The 19,629-nt window shown below is 40.5% G+C and overlaps 3 protein-coding genes and 1 non-coding gene across 4 annotated transcripts; 2 read left to right on the top strand and 2 right to left on the bottom strand.

The window, feature by feature from the left end:
* Positions 1-1,071: 1,071 nt before the first annotated feature.
* wtap (WT1 associated protein) lies at positions 1,072-7,526 on the top strand. Its single transcript, XM_004568791.3, has 8 exons — positions 1,072-1,269; positions 1,846-1,883; positions 2,011-2,066; positions 2,166-2,224; positions 2,378-2,505; positions 3,507-3,685; positions 6,010-6,164; positions 6,297-7,526. The coding sequence occupies exons 2-8, from the start codon at positions 1,854-1,856 to the stop codon at positions 6,953-6,955; spliced, it is 1,266 nt and encodes a 421-aa protein (XP_004568848.1). The 5' UTR covers positions 1,072-1,269; positions 1,846-1,853; the 3' UTR covers positions 6,956-7,526.
* A 536-nt stretch (positions 7,527-8,062) lies between these two features.
* On the top strand, positions 8,063-12,162 carry acat2 (acetyl-CoA acetyltransferase 2). The gene is made up of 9 exons (XM_004568788.3): positions 8,063-8,222; positions 9,035-9,169; positions 9,312-9,493; positions 9,863-9,980; positions 10,073-10,216; positions 10,293-10,415; positions 10,519-10,673; positions 10,759-10,869; positions 11,254-12,162. Exons 1-9 carry the CDS (start codon positions 8,174-8,176, stop codon positions 11,422-11,424), a joined length of 1,188 nt encoding a protein of 395 aa, XP_004568845.1. The 5' UTR covers positions 8,063-8,173; the 3' UTR covers positions 11,425-12,162.
* Positions 12,163-12,231: 69 nt separating this feature from the next.
* Positions 12,232-18,040, bottom strand: tcp1 (t-complex 1). Its single transcript, XM_004568789.5, has 12 exons — positions 17,886-18,040; positions 17,320-17,405; positions 16,735-16,863; positions 16,309-16,406; positions 16,107-16,217; positions 15,813-15,994; positions 15,368-15,494; positions 14,876-15,051; positions 14,599-14,722; positions 13,203-13,395; positions 12,940-13,103; positions 12,232-12,629 (listed from the first exon to the last, which is right to left on the bottom strand). The coding sequence occupies exons 1-12, from the start codon at positions 17,956-17,958 to the stop codon at positions 12,416-12,418; spliced, it is 1,677 nt and encodes a 558-aa protein (XP_004568846.1). The 5' UTR covers positions 17,959-18,040; the 3' UTR covers positions 12,232-12,415.
* On the bottom strand, positions 17,507-17,644 carry LOC111500362 (small nucleolar RNA SNORA29). Its single transcript, XR_002721064.1, has one exon. It is a non-coding gene; the product is annotated as a small nucleolar RNA SNORA29 (small nucleolar RNA).
* Positions 18,041-19,629: the final 1,589 nt, after the last annotated feature.

Here is a 19,629-nt window from a genome sequence, read left to right on the forward strand (position 1 = left end):
CCGGGAATTAGATAAACACAGAGTCAACGGCTACATGTGACAACGATACACATTATTAGAGACACTTGGCAGATGAGAGAGACTGTATTAAAAACGCATCCCGATACTCTGAAATAATAATAATAAAAAAGCTCCTTACCTTCTGTATTATTTTGCAACTCCTCCCTTTAGATATTTTTTATTCTAATCCGTTTAATTTATTGTAAATCTGTTCACTCTGTTTATTTATTGCAAAACAAAGCATATATTTAAAGGAGTAGTTCTTATTACTGTCTACAAGCATAATTAAAAAAATAAAAAAATAACAGCAGAGAGTCACGTGAACGTTCCCCCGCAACAGTGGAGGCAATGGCGGAGATCGTCTATATTAAGACAAATGGCGCACTAAGAAGCAAACAACGCTTGCTTAAAAGGGAAAACCCTCAGGTTTGAATTCGGAACACATAATCACTTGTGGTGGACACTAAACTGAGAACAATTCTAGCATCCACCAGAAGTGTCAACTTCATGGAACAACAGGAAGTTATTTCTGCAACTGAAATAAAAAAGAAAATATGGCTTATTATCTCACAATTTCGAGTTATTTTTGATTAAGTCTACATTTCAAGATCCTAAAAAGAACCACTTCTTTCTTCAGTAGCCTAAACAAGTTTCGGTACAACTCACAGTCGATGATGCACCAAAGACTAATGTCAAGGTACACTAAGGCTTTCTCTACTCTAGATTTATTTAATGAATTAATTCAAATAATTAGGTTTATGAAGACTCATAATAATTAAAAATATTTCTTCAAACTACTCCTACCAATAGTACAAAAGGGAGAGCTTTGTGCTGTGTATATATTTAAATACATTTGTTAACATAAATACATTAGTTAATGACTTAAAAACATGCATTCATACAAACTAAGGCTAAAAATAATACAATAAAAATAGTAATGCGGGCATGAATTCATCAAAATCATATAAAAAATATCTACTGTTTACTGTTATTTGAGGGGTACATTTTTTGATCTTAAAATCGCTGCGGAGTGAGAGTTCTCGCTCTTTCCCTCCATCTGTGCTAGAACTCTGCAGTAAGGCAAGTGCGGCGCAGCGCCCAGCTACAGCCATTCTGTTTAGTCGACCGCGAGGAAGATGCTGTTGACCACGCCGAAGCGAGACGACTACAAATAACTTCCCCATAAATTTTAACCAAGTCGCAGGTTCTCGTTTCATAAAGAACCCCTGACGCCAAGAGGACCGAGAAACATCGAAAGAAACTGATCTGGTAAGTGCTTTTTTTTTGATGGCTGAAGGCCCGATATCTGCAACCCAGAACCCGCTAGTTTCAGGAAAAGGAGTGCTAGGGAGGGAGTCATTTCCTTCACCGCCATTTTGTGATAACAAGGAGCGGAAAATAGAGCCAAGACTTGTATGCTGCCAGGCTGGACATAGGGAAATAGTGAAGCTCGGTACTGCTGTTTCGTTACGTGTAGTTAGTTTGCTAACGGAAACAGCTAAACCTTATTAGCAGCCTGGTGTTAACCTTGGTTAGCATATTTTCCATTTCTCGCGGTCCGTTGCTGCTGCTGCTTGTCACACGAGCTAACACAAGGCTCGGCTGCGCTTATAAACTGCTATTATATTAACTTTGATTTAGTTTTGCGGGATAGTTAATGTGTTCCTCACACGCCATCAGGGTCATCTATTAGCTGAAAGGCACCGCTTTTGTACCGAGTTAGCAGAGTTGCTGTACATTGTACTGCGTGTTGATAGCCATCGCGTTAAAACATGATGCAGTCCTTCAAGCACACGAGCCCAAGCTGTAATTACTGCTGATCTCCTGTCGCCTTTTTACTTACAGCGTTCACAATGACCAACGAGGAGCCTCTACCCAAGAAAGTGAGTTTCTTTTCTTATTCTAATGTACCCCTTGTAATTTGTTATGTGTCACGACCCTGCCCACCACCCTCCAAATATTCTAATGGGTTTCTTTATGTAACCAGTGCTTGGGTTTTCGTTCACACAGGTTCGCCTTAGTGAATCGGACATGAAGACTCTGACCAGAGAAGAGTTGTGTGCAAGGTAGGTAACAGCTCTGCTATTGGTGATTAATAATGTGGTAGGGGGAATTTGGTGTTTTTGTTTTGGATGAGCAGCTAAAACATGCTCTGCCCATCACAGGTGGAAACAGCATGAAGCCTATGTCCAGGTCTTGGAGGCAAAATATGCGGAGCTATGTTGTAAGTACACCTGCTATAAGACATGGTTATGATTTAACCTTGTCAGCATCTCAACAATCACCATGTTTTTGCCTGGTGCTGCTGTCTGTGGCAGTCAGTGAAAGGAATTAATCTGATATGTTTTGCATTTCTGCACCGCTTTTATCGTCTCAGCCAATGACGTTCCAGGGCTGAAGGAGTCGGAGGAAAAGCTCAAGCAGCAGCAGCAGGAGTCCGCGCGGAGGGAAAACATCTTGGTCATGCGACTTGCCACCAAGGAGCAGGAAATGCAAGAGTGCACAGTATGTATTTATTCCTCTCATTTTGATTACGCTTGACATGACTGAATAGAATTCAGTTTCTATTTGTCCCACAGTTTGAGTTCTTATTTCTTATAGGAATATTGAGCCCTTCTAACATAACGTTTAAGTGATCTTTTTTTCATTAAGATTTCACGGATAAGAACATGGGTAACTTTGTGAATAAGTAATGATGTTACAGTTTGCTATTAAACAAGTCAAAACTGAGTAATTATTATCCTATATTCTAAATTTGATAATACAAGTTTTCAAAGTGCAAAATAATTTAACTTTTTTACTAAATTTCAATGAATTGAATAATTTGCAACACTCCAGCAGAGAGCGTTCCTTAGTAAACTGTCATGATCATGGAAAAGAGGCTAAAAGTAAATTATTTCAAGCCAAGGCATCCTTTGCTCTTGCCAGATTGACAGCTCAGTGGATCAAACAGCTGCTTTATGGTAGCACATGCCATTCTTAAAGTGCAGCTGAGGTGAGCTCAACGCACAGGCTTTAAACTTGGAAACCCTGCAGTCACATTGAAATGGAAAGCATGGGGACACAGTTTTGAACAGAAATGCCAGAATTTTAAGCTAAATGTGTTTGAGACACACACACAAAAAAAACCCCAACAAAAAATGGTTGATGTCTTCATAACTTTGGCAGGTGAGTTTTTTTATTTTTTTTGGGTTTTTTTTGGACCAGTCTGATCTCCCCGGGCCTGGAAAGGCAGCTGTCAAATAATTGGAAGTAATTGTTCACTTAGAGATTTTGTCTTGAAAACTTTGTAGATGGAAGGCAATATGCTTAAATTGTTTGAGTCCACATCAAAAGTTTCCATCAGAAGATTGCGATTTCCAATTTTATACATTTTGTTTATTTTTTAAGAGGGAAAAACACGGCTACTGGAGATCGGAGCCAAACTCAAGAATGTTCTCTTGAACCATGATAAAACACTTGTTTATCTGTTCCTGCCACTGACATGTGTTTGTTGTATCCTGCAGACGCAGATCCAGTACCTCAAGCAAGTCCAGCAGCCGAGCGTGGCCCAACTGCGGTCGTCCATGGTGGACCCGTCCATCAACTTGTTTTTCCTCAAAATGAAGGCTGAACTGGAACAGACTAAAGACAAACTGGAGCAGGCCCAAAATGAACTGAGTGCCTGGAAATTTACACCTGATAGGTAAAGACAATCAAAATAATCCCCCTCAAAAAACAAAACAAAACAGAAAAGTCAAGACTTCCTCACGCCCCCCACCCTCACTCTCACTGCAGACATGCAGGAACAATGGTGGGGGGGAAGGCTGACAAAGTGCTGTACTCACCACGAGATTCAGACTTTACAGAAAGCCAGTCACTCCCAAAAAAACCAAACAAACCCCAAACTGTTTTTGTACTCTTGCACTGTGCCAGCTACATATCACATAACCTAAAGAGAAAAGACAGTATGGTCAGGTGACACTTGTGTTTCAGCTCTCTCCCCTCGAGTTCCCCTCACCGTCCAAGGGCCTGAAGGAGTCCGGACTGTTCCTGAAGAGGTGGTCACTCGCTTCCCGACGTGGATATGGCCTCCCTGCCCCCGCCGCTCAAACCAGACAGTTCGCTTATTAAATAGGGGGGTTATGGTGGAGGTAATATGGAGGTTGAGTCAGGCAGGGAGGATCCCTAGCCTAAAACGGCAATTGAACATTTTAAAGACGATTCCCATACTTGGGTTAAAAAGACATTAACAGTGGAATAGACCACACAAAGACCTGCTGAGAAATGCAGAGACTGTTTGGACAGTCTAGATACATTCCAGTAATATGAGGAAAGTTTCTAGGATTTAAAAGTAAGACTTTGGGGGAAGAGCCACTAGAAATGACATTAAGACTGTGAGCGGAGCCAGATCCTCGGTCCATCAAGGACTATGGTTCAGGCATGAGGGTCCATTCGCCTGTGTCTTTGAGCATGGGCCTGCACACGGTAGAGTGTATTTACTTGTTTTATTTTGTGACTTGTTTATTTTTATTGGTATTTAATTTGATTTTGTTTCTCTGAAACAAGCACTTACTGCAGTGTGTGTGAGCTAAGAAGCATGATTGGCCTTCCCTGAATACTTGTGTAAAAATATTCACATGGGATTTAATGCCGAATTAAGCTTTGCTTAATTTCTCCTACCAAAACACACTGCTGTAGGTGCACGAAGTCCTGTTTTCAATTTGTGACTAAAGATGTCTTCAAGAAGTCCTGTTATGAGTTTATGAGATTGTATTGATTGTATTTCTGTGTATTTTTGTGATTGACCAAACAATCTTTCCCTCAGCCATTTACACAAATAGATGATTATATTTTCCTTTCTCACCTGTGTAGCACAGCTCTTAGCACTGTTCACGCTGTGAATCCCTCATGGGGTCTGTTTTACTTTTTGTCTTTAAAAAAACAAAACAAATAACAACAACAATTTTTACTCTGCTCTCACACTAAATGATGAAATCTGAACATCTTAAAACACATTTCCTCCTGCAGAGGCAGTAATGGTTATGAGTAAGAATGGAGGAGGGTTCCAGTAAATGATACTGATGTAAATACATAATCATATATTATAATTATAAATAACATTTGTTCTTGATCAGGGTTGTGAGGTACTTTGAAGCTACCATCATCACTTTGCTTACTTTAATATTATGTTACTATTTTAGTGTCTTCTGACTATATAACGTCTTTATTTATAGACCAAATGCATGGTGGGAAAAATGGTTTAAAGCATTACATGAAGTCAGTTATCTTTGGCTTCTTGATTAAGACCTTTTTAAAAGAACAACCACAATACCTACTAATGTAAAATGGTGTGCTGGACTGTTGCCCTGTTTCTTGACCTTTTGTAATGTTGAGAAAGCAGCACCTGAAGCTATTTGAGTTTACTGTTGAAGCACTTACTTTCTGTGTATTTCAAGTGGTTACAGAAAACCTGTGCCTGGTTTTGCAGTGCACATTTGCTTTTTGCTACTCATAGCTAAAGGTTGGTATTTAAAATGTCCTGGGTCACCCTAATATCACACTGCTATGTTACATTTTTTTCATTGTGCTTGTTCCTCACACCCAGTGATGTAGCAAGATTATTTAAAATTGAAAGTTTGCTAGTGACCGAATCGATACCAAAATGCCCACCTTTCTTCAACATACAGTTAAAGTGTAACACTGTTTTTGAGTTTCAGGAAAGTGGGGACCATTTTCAATACACATCATTCAACTTTTAATTTCACTTGCAGAAAAAAGTGTTTTTTCCATGGATTTTGATATGTGTTTGTACAGGACAGATTTGTGTCAGTGGGTTCCTGATGTTGTTTTGAAGTCTGAAAGATTTAATGACATTTGTGTTTTGGTTAGATCAATTTACGGACAACCAGGTTGAAGAGTTTCTTTTGACCCTTGGCAAATCGCAAAGTGGGTCAGATCAATGGGACCTCTTTGCCTGTTGTTTGTCTCCTGGTTCACCGTGTGATGTGAGACTTGTTTCCCTTACAGCCAAACAGGGAAGAAACTGATGGCCAAGTGTCGAATGCTGATTCAGGAAAACCAGGAGCTGGGTCGGCAGCTGTCCCAGGGACGCATTGCCCAATTGGAGGCTGAGTTGGCCCTCCAGAAGAAGTACAGCGAGGAGCTTAAGAGCAGCCAAGACGGTGAGAACATTGCATCTATACCCTACAGCCTGGCCAACTGTGACCGTATCTCATATTTGCGCCATTAATCCTGTGACATTTGTGTTCATTTCTGACTTTGTTCTTTGTCTGTTCCTGAATTGTCGATCCCAGAGTTGAATGACTTTATCATCCAGCTAGATGAGGAGGTGGAAGGCATGCAGAGCACCATCCTCGTCCTGCAGCAGCAGCTGAAAGAGACCCGTCAGCAGCTCTCCCAGTCTCAGGGGTCCTCAGCTGGAGCAGGACCCAGTAGGACTTCACCCACTGCCTCCAGCTCATGTGCGGAACAATCCGCTCAGCCCGGGCAGGCCGGCGCACCCTCTGAAACAATGGGCAAAGACTACGGAAGGGTCTTCAATGGTCCAAGCAATGGCAGCTCATCCCAGAGGAGCGAGACCACTACACCCAGCCTGTACCGAGAGGTCAGCAGCACAGAGGAAGACTTTCCCATGTCCCCCATGGTTTCAAGCCCTGGCGAAGCTGAGACCAAACTCTCCAACCACTCAGAGGAAGTGACAGGGAGTCAGACTGCTGCTGGCAGAGTTGGAGGACCTGTGGGTTTCGGTAGCCAGCTGAGTGCGGGGTACGAGAGCGTGGACTCTCCGACAGGCAGCGAGACATCATTGACTCAGCACTCGAATGACACAGACTCCACCACCGACCCCCATGAGGACAAGGCTGCCCTGGTGACCAAGGGCAGCAGGACTGCTGGGTCACGGCACGCTCAGAACGGCCTGGACACCGGGACAAGCGATGGTGCAGTTTTGTAGTGTACTTTGACATGTATTATCTGTTTGTTTGTTTTTCTTTCTTTTTTTTATACCGTATACAGACATAGCAACAAATGCATAGTCTTTAACACAGCACTGCTGTCCAAGATGTTTTGTTTTCACTCTTCTCTCCCTGCCCATCGTGATGCCTCTGTCACATTTGTGTTGCTACACGGGGATATAACAGGAATGGTTTAATGTTAGATTTAAATTGCGTGGATGTTTGATTCTGATGTTTATTTGAGCACGTCTAGGCTGTTCTTCTTTTAGCTCTTGACACTGAAATCAGGCATCTGGTGTAAGTCATTGTCAAAAGTCAGTAAAATCACTGAATTACAGTAGCTTCGCTATATTCAAGGTCATTTTTAGATGTTGACCTGTGTTTTCTTTCTTTTTTTTTTTCTTTTTTTTTTTAGTGCAATTTTAATTTTTCATTGGCAAAAAAAGACCCATTCGGTTAAAAAAAAAAATTTCTGTTGAAATGTGAGTAGTTCATATGCGATGTTCATATTATTCTGACTTCAGTCCTTTTCATGTACTGACCAAATACCAATAAAGATTTTTAATACTATGGTGTGAAACCTATTATTAACTAAATTAAATGTGGAAACTCATTATTTCATGTAGCCTTATAATCGGATGAGTCAGAGGAGACATAAACATGTAAAAGGACTTGTGTAATTTATCTTACAACCTGTGACAAAGCAGCATTTTCCCATGACTTGTCTTATTACCACAAAACAAAGGTTTTTGAGCTTGAAAAAATTTAAGCAGCTCTTTTTAAAAATGTTTAAGAACCAATAAAACTCATTATGTGCCTTATGAAAATAAGATTAAAAACTCTGTTATACAATGTAAATGTCAGGCATCAATTGGTTAAAATTGGGTCATGCTAAGAAGTAGAAAAAGGTAAAACATGGGGTGTTAAAGTGCTTATAAATTTAAGTGCAAGCTTAACATGGCAATAATCCAATGGACTGTAAATATAAATAAAATATTAAATAGACTCCACAAAACATCCAAGGTGGATAAAGGTATTTTTTATGAATAAACATTTATCCTCCCAACCATATGGTGGCGCTGTGGCTCCCCGCCCCCTTCTCAGTTACATTTGTAGAAAAACAGACGTCCACGCACTGTCAACAGCGCAGAGCGAGTGTGCAGACAGGAACCAGAACTCTGAGCGAGGACTCCAGCTTCAAACACCTGCTTGTCAACATGAGCACCGACAGTGTCGTCATCGTTTCTGCCGCCCGGACGCCGATTGGTAAAGCCTAAACCACAATAAGTAAAAATATTCATTAAGCGGAGCTCGCCCAACGTTGCTGTAATGCGGCTTACTGATGCAGACAGATAGCTGTACTGATTTCTGTTGTTAATACGTTTTTCGTTGCTAGCTTGTTTTGTGTATAGCATACTGCGTATATCCTGTACTATTTATATTAGCACTAGCAGCTTTTGCTTGACATTTTTTTTAATTTCCTTAATTGGATCGTGTCCTTCAGTTCACGCCAAGTCATGCAGACCTGCTATTGGCTCGCTCTTATGTCTAGTGTTTTGCTGTCACTGATTGGTTCACTGGTCATAGTGCCACGGAGCACGAGACTGCTACCATTGGCTACCTACAACGTGCACGCTGTGTGGAGCAAGATGGGCGTGATTTCTTACCAGGATGTGATTATTTTTAAATTTGGCATTAAATTCAGTCATTTACCAAATTTTACTATGTGTATTATTTTATTCTCTGCAGATATAAACTAAATAAAAAGTCTTGATTTTGCAACTCTAACTTTGATATAGAATTGAATTGGAATTAATAACTGGTAGTTTTTTCATCTGCATTGTCTTGATCTGGTTTTAAGCGTTTAAATTAAATATGTTTTGACTTTTGGAAAGCTGGCTGGACTTTTCAGGGGCTGAAATTGTCAGATTGTCTGAAAACATTCCTATATTCTATTTTGAATAGACTTAAATATACCTTACTGGCCTAAAACTGTTACCAGAATGACTCACCGTGTAAATAAAAACATTTTGGAGTTCTTTACTTCTTCGTAAAACGAACTTTCCATTTTTATGAAGGGTCCTTGAACGGTGCTTTGTCTACGGTGCCTCTACATGACCTGTGTTCAGCAGTGATCAAGGATGTCCTGAAGCGGGCTGGGGTGAAACCAGATGAGGTTTCTGAGGTTATCATGGGACATGTCCTAACAGCAGGTAGAAACTGTTGAACAAACTAAGATAAAAGGAAGGCAGATTTGGGAATATCTACTGAACATCAAAGATTTGACATGTTTGGCAATACTTCCAGCCAGTCATGAGCCTTCTATAATTACATTTTTGCTTCTCTCTCTTTGAGGTCATGGGCAGAATCCAACACGTAAAGCCAGTGTTGGAGCAGGTATCCCCTACCCTGTCCCGGCCTGGAGCTGCCAGATGGTGTGTGGCTCTGGGCTAAAGGCTGTGTGCCTGGGAGCTCAGTCCATCCTGACTGGAGAGTCCACTGTGGTGGTGGCAGGAGGCATGGAGAGTATGAGCAGGGTAGGTAATGAATGAGGAAGAAAGATATGAAAATGGAAACCGATCAGATTGTTTAGAGATTTTTAAAGTTTATTGTGAAAGTATGACAGTATGTATACTTGTACAGTATGACAAATTGTTCAATTTGAACTTGTGATATCTACTTGACTGGTATATACCGCTTTTTTACTCAAAGCACTTTTCTAAAATGAAGCTGAATGTACTCCCATGTTATAGGTTGATTATTTGTGCTAAAAGCAGTTGAGTAGGTGTACCTAACAAAGTGGCCAGTCAAGCTTACCAATTCACTATTTCACCTGTGAACCTGTGTAAACAGGTAGAATCTCAGCATAAGAAACAATCTGCTTGTTTTCTTCTTTGTATACTCAGGCTCCTCATACAGTGCATATGAGAGCAGGAGTGAAGATGGGCGATGCCTCCCTGCAGGATTCCATGGTGGCAGACGGCCTGACGGACATCTTCCACTGCTACCACATGGGAATCACGGGTTAGGATGTGGATCTGTTTTCACACAGCAGCCGGTGGTTGTATGCTGCATTGTATCACTCATTACTTCTTGTTTGATTCTTCTTTTATCAGCTGAGAATGTTGCAAAGCAGTGGGGTGTCAGTCGGGAGGAACAGGACAGGTTTGCTGTCAAGTCTCAGAGCAGAACAGAAGCTGCACAGAAGGCGAGGTACTTTGATCAGGAGATTGTCCCCATCATGGTGCCATCCAGAAAAGGTAGGTTTCTAATCCACAGTTCTATACGATAGTTATGATGATGCATAAAGTGCAAACATGTTTCTCTGACCTTCAGGTCCAGTGGAGGTGAAGGTTGATGAGTTTCCTCGGCATGGTAGCAACATGGACAGCATGTCAAAACTCAAACCCTGCTTCGTCAAGGACAGCAGCGGCACTGTCACCGCAGGAAATGCTTCAGGTTCCAGGGTTATTCGTGAACCACCACTTACACTGAGATATCTGCCAGCAGGTTGGAGCAGAATTACACTGATATTTTGAAACCTGCTTTTATCTCTTCATAGGTATAAATGATGGAGCAGCAGCAACTGTCCTGATGAGCCAATCAGAGGCTGCGCGGCGTGGCATAAAACCAATGGCCAGAATTGTATCCTGGGCTCAAGCTGGTCTCGACCCTTCTATCATGGGAACGGGACCAATACCAGCCATTAGGAAAGCGGTGAGAATTTTACAGCGATTAAAATATGATAATAGGAATTTTATTTATATATCTTTTACTACTTACAACTTTCATTTCCTCCCAGGTTGAGAAAGCAGGCTGGCAGCTGGACCAGGTCGACTTATTTGAGATCAATGAAGCATTTGCTGCACAGTCAGTTGCTGTGGTCAAAGAGCTTGGCCTGAATGAAGAAAAGGTGATTCTTAACAGTATTACTGTTTTTTGTATGTTTTGGGGGGTTTTTTTGTATGTTTTTTTGTAAGAAAAGACCATATGAATTGGAAATTGATTTTGACTCAAGCCTGCTGTGCTGTGATCCCTCAAAAAAGTTTCTGCAGTGGTTTCAGCTCATGGCAAGAAAAGATATATTAATCATCCATGGGATCGGTATGCTGCGCTACAGATACAAACACATAATTATACAAAAAACATTAAAAAGTAAGTTTACTTACTTTTTAATGTTTTTAATGGTATACTGTAATTGTGCAATAGCTGCAATTACAGTATACCATCTTTCATCTGGTTAGAATCAGCCTTAAAGAGTAAGTGATGTTAATCATCCCTGTCCCTTTCTCTTCAGGTAAATGTGAGCGGTGGTGCCATTTCTCTGGGCCATCCTATTGGCATGTCTGGCTGCAGAGTGCTGGTGACCTTGCTGCATGCTCTCCAGAGGACCGGAGGGCGTAAGGGAATCGCATCTCTCTGCATTGGTGGAGGAATGGGTATCGCCATGTGTGTAGAAAGAGTCTGAGACATGTACCTCTGTGCTGTTTAATATATTGCACTTGATCTCATCTTATTTTTTTTAATGGCTACTGAAAATTATTGTTTACACAACAGGGTTAATACGCAATAGAAAGTTTACTTATCATCTTTACATCACAACACTTGAGGCAAAACTGAGTGTGTGCTGTAATTTTCACTGTGATCTTCATTTTAAACTCAACTGTCCTCAGGTTTTAGCTTTTGAATTTTGTGAATTAATGATAGAAGTCTTGTCAGTACAAATATGTAACTCTAGCATATACTGATGGCTAATGTGTAATACCAGTAGCAGCTTAAATATAACAATGCTGGTAATATGACAGAGCCCATATTACATTCAATAGTTGTCAAGCAGACAACTAATACTGTTCCATTTAAAAACCAGCTGCTATCAGTTACTTATACAGGCAAATAAGGTTTAACACTAACTCTGTAAAAGATAGTTTTTAGTACCAAGTATGGACAAACATGTTACTGTCTCTGAAGAATGTAATTTATTCCTAATCTTATAGGATTTTAAATACGCTTGCTCTAAAAACCTGAACATTCCAGTATCTTCCCATGTGGAATTAAAGGGACCTTCTCAAATTGCGTAGGCATTAGCCTTCAAACAGAAAAGTGCCATAAGTATGCTTGCCTTCTTAAACCTCATGCTTCCTGTACTTGGGCATGTCTGCAGATATTTTTCCTGTAATCTGAGAAATTAAAGATTTATAAACTTGAATGTGTTTGAAAGTTATTATGAAGGGACTACTCCAGCACTCATTTACAACCATCTGAGCTTTATTAAGTGTCCAAAAAAAAAAAAAAAAAAAAGCAATCGCTTACAGTTCTTCTAGAAGACAGAGCTCCAAGGCAGAGGGAGTGGGAGAACAGTAAACAGGCAACGTGCACAGCCTACACTAGAGCAACAGCCACGGAGAGCTTCTCGAGTATAAATACAGAAGTTGAATCTATTGGGACCAATTTGGAGCCTCTTAACCCTGCAGTGATCCAGACTCCACAGCTTCCTGGTACGAATGCCCGCCCTCCTTCGGCTCTGGGAACAGTTTGATAAGGTCATCGATGCGGAGGATTGTGATGGCAGCTTCAGTGGCAAACTTGAGGCTCTTTGTCTTAACCATTGTGGGTTCGTACACACCGGCCTGACGGTTATCTCTGGGTTTGCCATTCACCAAGTCCAGACCAATCCTAAAGGACAAGGAATCCAAAATATGCAAATTCACTTAGCGTCCAAGACAGATTAACTTCAAAATAAAATCTTACTTTCATACAGTTCTGTCTAAAAAAAAAAAATAATCTAAAAAATCTGGCATATTTAAACAGTTTAAAGACAAAATAGGAAAATCTAACAGCAGATTAACTTTAGGATCAAAACTGACTGAGAAGGAACCAGAGACAAACCACTGACAGTGTAATTACATGTTAGTAGTGTGCTCGTTTAAGGACTAACTGAATGGAAATGCCTAATAAACAAACTTGCAGCTGAGGTAAGACTCACCACTTGAGATTCTTGCGTTCAGGGTTAACCTGAGCCTCATTGTGGAAGGCCCGCAGCTTGGCCACCAGGTCAGTTGAGTCCTGTGCTGCGTTCACAGCCAGCGTCTTGGGGATGACGAGGAGAGATCGAGCAAACTCTGCAATAGCCAGCTGCTCTCTGGACCCCTAAAGAGATTGAAGCAAATTGATGAGCACAATTTACTTTAATTAAAAAAAAATAAATAAAAAGCATCAACCGCAGATTCCCAGCAGCTGCTAGCTCACCATGCTGGTAGCATAGTTCTCCAGATAAATTGACAGGGCTGCCTCCACAGCACCTCCTCCGGGCACTACAGACTTTGACTCCAGCACCCTCTTGACCACACAGAGAGCATCATGCAGTGAACGTTCCATCTCGTCACACATGAAGTCATTAGCTCCACGCAAAATGATGGAGGCTGATGTGCGTGCTTTGGTACTGAGGGGAAAGAAAGTCAGGAAATATAGTGATCAGAATGAGAATCAACTCTAGGTGTAGAAACAAAAAAAGGACTTTAAAATCAAATACAAAATTATCAAATCCAAAACTAGAACTTGATCCCCTACAACAAACTTTGTTTTTAGAGACAAGAAGACGAGCCAAACCCGTCCTTTAGGTCTGTAAACTTTCCCTGGGTATTCAAGGAAATTCAAGGAAAATGTAGTCCTCACTGAATCCTCACATTTCATGTTAATGTAACATGAAGTAGGTTACAAAATCTTGCATAAGGCATCTGACATCAGTTACAGACTCATTCTGGAAGTCACTATCTCTGAAATAACTTCTGAGGCTCTCAACTCATCTCTTAGCCATATTTCTTGGCATTTGACTGATATTTTTTTTTTTTGTTTGTTTGTTTGTTTTTTGGTCCACGTCCACCATATGCTGTGCTATGAATGCAATCAATTTGTTTCCAGTTGTCATACAATGGTTTACAAACCTACAGCAACTCATTCAAGTTAAACTGGGCCAACACGCAGTGTCAGAATAAACGGAGAAACCCAATACCCTAGCAGTATTGAGGCTCTAAACCAATTAATGCTAAACTTGAAAATATATGGCTCATTCAAACTGACCATGCCATTCAATTACTTCCAATTTTTATCAGAAAAATGTGAGCCTATTCCAAATGGCTTTGTATTATTCATAATCACTCAAAAACAATGCATGCAAACACATAGTTGTCTCATCTGTAAACATCACACAGTCCTGACTTTTTCAAAGCTAACTGCCGGGATAAAAAAAACAAAAACGAAAAACTGGAAGCTGCCAGTGCTGCTCCTCAGCCTCCCAGCAAAATCTAAGCTATTTTTAGAAAAGTCACTGAGACAAACTCAGATTTTGAGTAGATACACCAATGGAATCAATTTCAAAATCCTGCATCACTGTTTTACTCAAATTACTGCATTTACTAATTTGGGTGACTATGCCACGCACCTGGCAGGGTGACGACAATACGACATCAGCCTTTAATTAACAAAAACAAAAAAAAAGGAGGGGTCTTATGTGGACAATTATTGTACAAGGGAAAACCCTCAACTTTTGCCAAAGCTGTAGAAGAAGTGCACTTAATTAAATCCTTTATACTCATGCAACTGCAACTCACCACTACTCAAGCAGCTGCTAGTTCTTATTTCTTACTTTTTGACAAGGATGAGCTCGTCATCACAGACGCGCTCCTGCACAACCTCCTCAGCTTGGCCAAGCATAGTGGCCTCAAACGTCTCCTCTCCTTCCAGATTGGTCAGAGAAGGGCAGATGGTGGCTATGAATGGACAAACACACACAAGGTCAAACATGAATATTTGCTGGTGGAAACTCTAAATTTAAGTGTGTGACAGACGCATCTAAATGCATACGTGAATATTAAAAGCAGTAAATGCCAATCGACACAAACTGCAGCTTACTTCTTTCTTACCTCCTGTTGCCTTTGCGATGCGTTTGAGGTCCCTCTTCAAAACTCGTCTAACAGCCATGGCTCCTACATCCACAAAATACTTCAAACACATGTCATCAATGCCACCAGTCGTCAGTATAACATTTGCGCCTGATGCCAAAATCTTCTGGATCCTCTCCTTGGTAATATCAGATTCCCTGCAACCAACCAAAAATACATATTTAGTTTTACCTCCACATTTCCTTTGTTTTGAGCTTTGTTATCAGTTTCACAATAAGCTGCAACACTTTAAACAGTATATTTATAAAGGCATGCTATGCACAAAGTGTCCAGCCAACATTAGTAGTCATGCATCTCAGGGAAGAGCTGCTGCCTTCACATGTGGCTGCTTATGATATCTCCCACGCGTATCACTGTGTCAGCTAATGATGAAGCAACACAGTAAATTTAATGGGATGATTCTTAAAAATGTGTCTGTTTAAAGAAAAAGAAAAAAAAATGTTCAAAAATCACCTTTGTCTGATCTGGTCGAGCTTCTCTGGGTCATTAATAATAACTTGCACACCCATCTTCATTTTGGTCTTCTGCAGGCTGAAGTCCAGGCAAGCGATCTTGGCATTAACGACACGCTTCACCATGCCTGTGACACAATATATCATTTTAAAAATCCAAAGGACAATAAAAATTAATTATAAAAACAGTTACAAAACTGTTTGAAGGGAAAAACGGTCCCTGAACTATTCTACTGTCAGGCCAAAAGAGGCTTTGCCACAGTTCACAAACTGCTGTGACTACCTTTCTCTTAGCCATGGTTACTGTCTCCCACGCGTATCACTGCATACACCATCAGGAAAGACATAGCAGCAAATTTAAATGGGAGTCTAATCAAAAGAAATCACCAACATCCTCACTTTTTACACTTAAAATCCATGAATTTCAGGCTTTGTGACAGACTTACCTTGTGAACCGACTGTGCAGTTCACTGCATACCCGTTGACCAAGAAACTCTCCTTCTGACTGCGGCCATGGGCTTTCAGCACATTAACTGAGTTGATAGGATATTTAGCTACCCCCTTGCTGTCCACAAACTTCACAGCCATGGCAGCATCCACCACCATGTTAGCAAAGAAGTCTGCATCACTGAAGGCTTGGGTCAAGGCAATTACTTTAGAGAGTGAGAAAAGCTTTCTGCACATGCAAAATATAAACACTGGTAAATTTTGCTGATTTCCTGCAAACAAATAAAGGATACACGCCGATGATTTTGGAAGACATGGAGGTCTTAGCGGCGTTGATTAAGCATTCTCTTCCCAGGTCGTCTGTTCCAATAGTGAGATTCTCATTAATGTAGCGGACTGCTTCTCTAAAAGATAACGACAAGTTTGAGCATCACAAAACTGCAACAGATCCTAAATGATCTTATTTGGATGATTTTACATTTAACATCATCTCACTTGCAAGCCAGACGGTATCCACTGATGACTGATGTGGGATGAATCTTCTGCTTCACCAGCTCATCGGCACTCTTGAGCAACTCTGCAGCAAGAATTACCTGAGAAAAAGCAACGCAAACAATGCGAGCTAAAATATGGGAACAAGCTTAATTTTCTATCAACAATAAAACTCAAAAGATACGGATCATGCACTGTACCATCATTTCTTTAAGAGTGGCAGAAATGAGGCTGCTCGACCCTTTCAGATCATGATGGACAGTTTCTCTTTCCTGTTAGCATAGCCACACACCCGTAATAAGAAGCAGGTGCATAGTACTAAAACAGGATGCTGCAATTCAGTTTCTGAAGCTCTGTATTATGTAAAATCCAACAAATTAGCTGCTAAAACATTCACAAACACCAGTGGAGCTAGTGGTAGCTACTCACCACAGATGTTGTCCCATCGCCGACCTCCTTGTCCTGCAGATCAGCCAGTTCACACAGGACCTTTGCAGCTGGGTGCTCCACTTCCAGCAGCTTCAGGATGGTTGCTCCATCATTGGTGATGGTCACGTCCTGTCGAAACAACCACAAAACACGACTGATAAGCAACTATGGCTTTTACGTGGTTATTATAGTTTCTGCCTCGTGATCTAAACCTATGCACTGGTTAATGTGGGAACAGCAATTTGAGTATATATTCTCCAGGCCATGAAAGGCTTTCAATATGTAAAGTCTAAACATCAATTATTAAAGCACTGGGTAGCAAGTGTAAAGCTCCTGAGACTGGTGTAATATGTTCAGTTTTATTGGTTTTTGTAAGAAGTCTGGCTGTTGCATTTTGCACAATCTGAAGTTGATTTAATACTTTCTAAGCAACACCTGTTGGAAGTCCAACAAGATAGTATAACGAAGAAGAAACAGCAGCATGAATGATAGTTTAAGTGTCAATAAAACTCGTGCATGTATTCCATCTTGTTTCTGGAGACGTTCATTCCTCTTTTCTCCAGTGAACACAAACGTGATACTGACCCCGATATCGTCCACCAACATCTTGTCGAGGCCAACGGGTCCGAGCGAGCTCTTGACGATGTTGGCAATGGATGCAGCGGCCATAACTGCAGAAGCAAAAAGGAAACTGTAACTAGCGAGCGTGAAGCAAAAAGTTCAATGCATCTAAAGATACTAGGCACATCCTTTGACCTTTCGGACCTCAGTCAGAGGGATATGCTGTCATTTCATTCAGAGAGGCGCACATTCAGCTCGCCACACCTTCAGACCATGACAGAGTTTTTCTATCCCATTAGCATAACCCTCCATTCATTGTAGTACGAGTGGACGGTACTAAAATGGGATTAGACAATTGCAACACGTGCTGCAGTTGAGAAAGAATAGATTTGCAGTGTTGTAGTATAATGATAATACTACTAATAATATTAGTAATAGACAGGAAGCACAATCTCTAAGTTAACATTAGCTAGCATTAGCGTGATCCACACGTGTGTTGCATAAAACCGTTCTCTTGCCCGTTATAATAAACACATAGCAGAAACGCTAATTTTATCTGACCTACAAAGTCAAGCAGCGCATAAACTCACCATTTTGAGTGCGAACAGATTGGCCAGTTGTCCTCTGGCCGAGCACATTTAACGGACCATCTAATAGCGACATTTTTGGACCACCGCACAACCAAGAAGAAAGGAAGCGGCGCAGTGCACTATGGGTAAACCGGTACTGGAAAGAAGGTTCGAGAAGAAAATATCTTAAAAATCTCGATCTTTTCAGTATGAGAGCTTTTAATTGTGTGGTAGAACTCGCTATTAAATGTTTTACATTTTTTTTCCACGTGATGTCGTTCCCTTTTTAAATTACAAATCAACGTTTTTGTTGAGTCATTTCTTATAAACGTCATTTCCCAGCATGCCCTAAAACAGCCGCGCCGCGCCCTAGTTCTTCTTCTTGGTTTTTCCGAAGCTCTAAAGCTGTTTGTGCGCACGCTACGGTTGATACTGTTGTTATGCGGATGAATATCCTATTTCTTTTTCGTTTGTTTCATGCGGTATTTTCTTTATTTTTGTATTGAAAGATGAATATTTGTTTGTATTTATTTTTGGTCAGTACATCAACAGAAAGTCCAAACTATTTGAATTAATTTTATATTTGCTTTCACTCACAAATTCCATATACTCAACAATTTCAGAATATGCTTAGCGACGAGACAAATTAGTTGCTTGGAAATAATATATTAGAGATGATATTTCCATTTCAAGCACATTTATTTTCGAATGAATTAAATATTTTTATTTACAAAGTCATGATGAAACGAAAGTACACCCTCTTTAAATTCTGTTTTACATATCAGGATAATCTAGTCCTTAGCAGATCTTAAAATTAGGTAACTACAACCTCAGATTAATTGTAAAACATGACATATGCCGTTATTTTTATTTATCAAAAACTAAGCCAAAATGAAGAGTGAAAGCAGTGAGTGGAAATCTAAGTACACCCTTACTTTAAGAAATAAGAGGGAACAAGTATGACATGTTTGGAAGAAAAAGAAAAGCCTCTACTTTATATAAAATAAATAAATAAATAAAAAACCAGGATGGCAGCATGGTTTATATTTGCAAAGCTGCATTTGAACATACCTCAAACCAAAAGTCAAGTATGCGGTGGAAGGGTGATGATTTGGGCTTGTTTTGCAGTCACAGGGCCTTGACATCTTGCAGTCACTGAGTTGACCATGAACTCCTCTATGTAACAAAGCATTCTAGAGTCAAATGTGAGGCCATCTGTCTGACAGCTAAAGCTTTGCCAACTTGAATTATGCAGGACACAGGTCCCTACACAACAGCAACTCTACAATACAATGGCTGAAAAAGAAAAGAAGCAAGTTGCTGAGATGAGGCAGTCAAAGTCCAGAGCTCAGCTGAAAGGTTCATGGGGTGTAGTTTTTATTATTATTATTAAATTGTTTTAAACACACTTTAGAATTTTGGCTTAGTTTTGACTGCTCAGCTATAAAAGGCTGACTGGGGTATTGTCGTCAACTAGCCAGGAAGAGCGGACACATAAGTTTGTGAATGGAATAACTTAAGAATGAGGTGATGTAGGATTTTGAAAGTCATACCATTAGTGCCGGGAAGTGCCTTTCAGTGCTGGGAAGTGTTCTGCCATTGCAAACAGTTTTACTTAAGTAAATGACATGCATGCTCTTCTGCTAATAAGAACTATAGTACACAACGAAAAGCTTCCTGACTGCTGTGAGTCCTATTATTCAGTGTGGTGAGATAACAAGAGGGGAAAAAAAAAAACCAAAAAAAAAAACCACACACGCAAAGG

The sequence above is a fragment of the Maylandia zebra genome, linkage group LG15 (assembly GCF_041146795.1).
Source record: "Maylandia zebra isolate NMK-2024a linkage group LG15, Mzebra_GT3a, whole genome shotgun sequence".
NCBI classification, from domain to species: Eukaryota; Metazoa; Chordata; class Actinopteri; order Cichliformes; family Cichlidae; genus Maylandia; species Maylandia zebra.

What these genes read in the sequence shown, in the direction of transcription:
- wtap (XM_004568791.3), top strand. Translation starts at nt 1,854, where the DNA reads ATGACCAACGAGGAGCCTCTACCCAAGAAA. An exon ending in AGAGAAGAGTTGTGTGCAAG is followed by an intron (nt 2,067 to 2,165) that starts GTAGGTAACAGC and finishes TGCCCATCACAG; the next exon opens with GTGGAAACAGCATGAAGCCT. An exon ending in AAAATATGCGGAGCTATGTT is followed by an intron (nt 2,225 to 2,377) that starts GTAAGTACACCT and finishes TTATCGTCTCAG; the next exon opens with CCAATGACGTTCCAGGGCTG.
- acat2 (XM_004568788.3), top strand. Translation starts at nt 8,174, where the DNA reads ATGAGCACCGACAGTGTCGTCATCGTTTCTGCCGCCCGGACGCCGATT. An exon ending in GGGACATGTCCTAACAGCAG is followed by an intron (nt 9,170 to 9,311) that starts GTAGAAACTGTT and finishes TCTCTCTTTGAG; the next exon opens with GTCATGGGCAGAATCCAACA. An exon ending in CATGGTGCCATCCAGAAAAG is followed by an intron (nt 10,217 to 10,292) that starts GTAGGTTTCTAA and finishes TCTGACCTTCAG; the next exon opens with GTCCAGTGGAGGTGAAGGTT.
- tcp1 (XM_004568789.5), bottom strand. Translation starts at nt 17,958, where the DNA reads ATGTCGCTATTAGATGGTCCGTTAAATGTGCTCGGCCAGAGGACAACT. An exon ending in GCGATGGGACAACATCTGTG is followed by an intron (nt 16,407 to 16,734) that starts GTGAGTAGCTAC and finishes GCTTTTTCTCAG; the next exon opens with GTAATTCTTGCTGCAGAGTT. An exon ending in CATCGCAAAGGCAACAGGAG is followed by an intron (nt 14,723 to 14,875) that starts GTAAGAAAGAAG and finishes GTCCATTCATAG; the next exon opens with CCACCATCTGCCCTTCTCTG.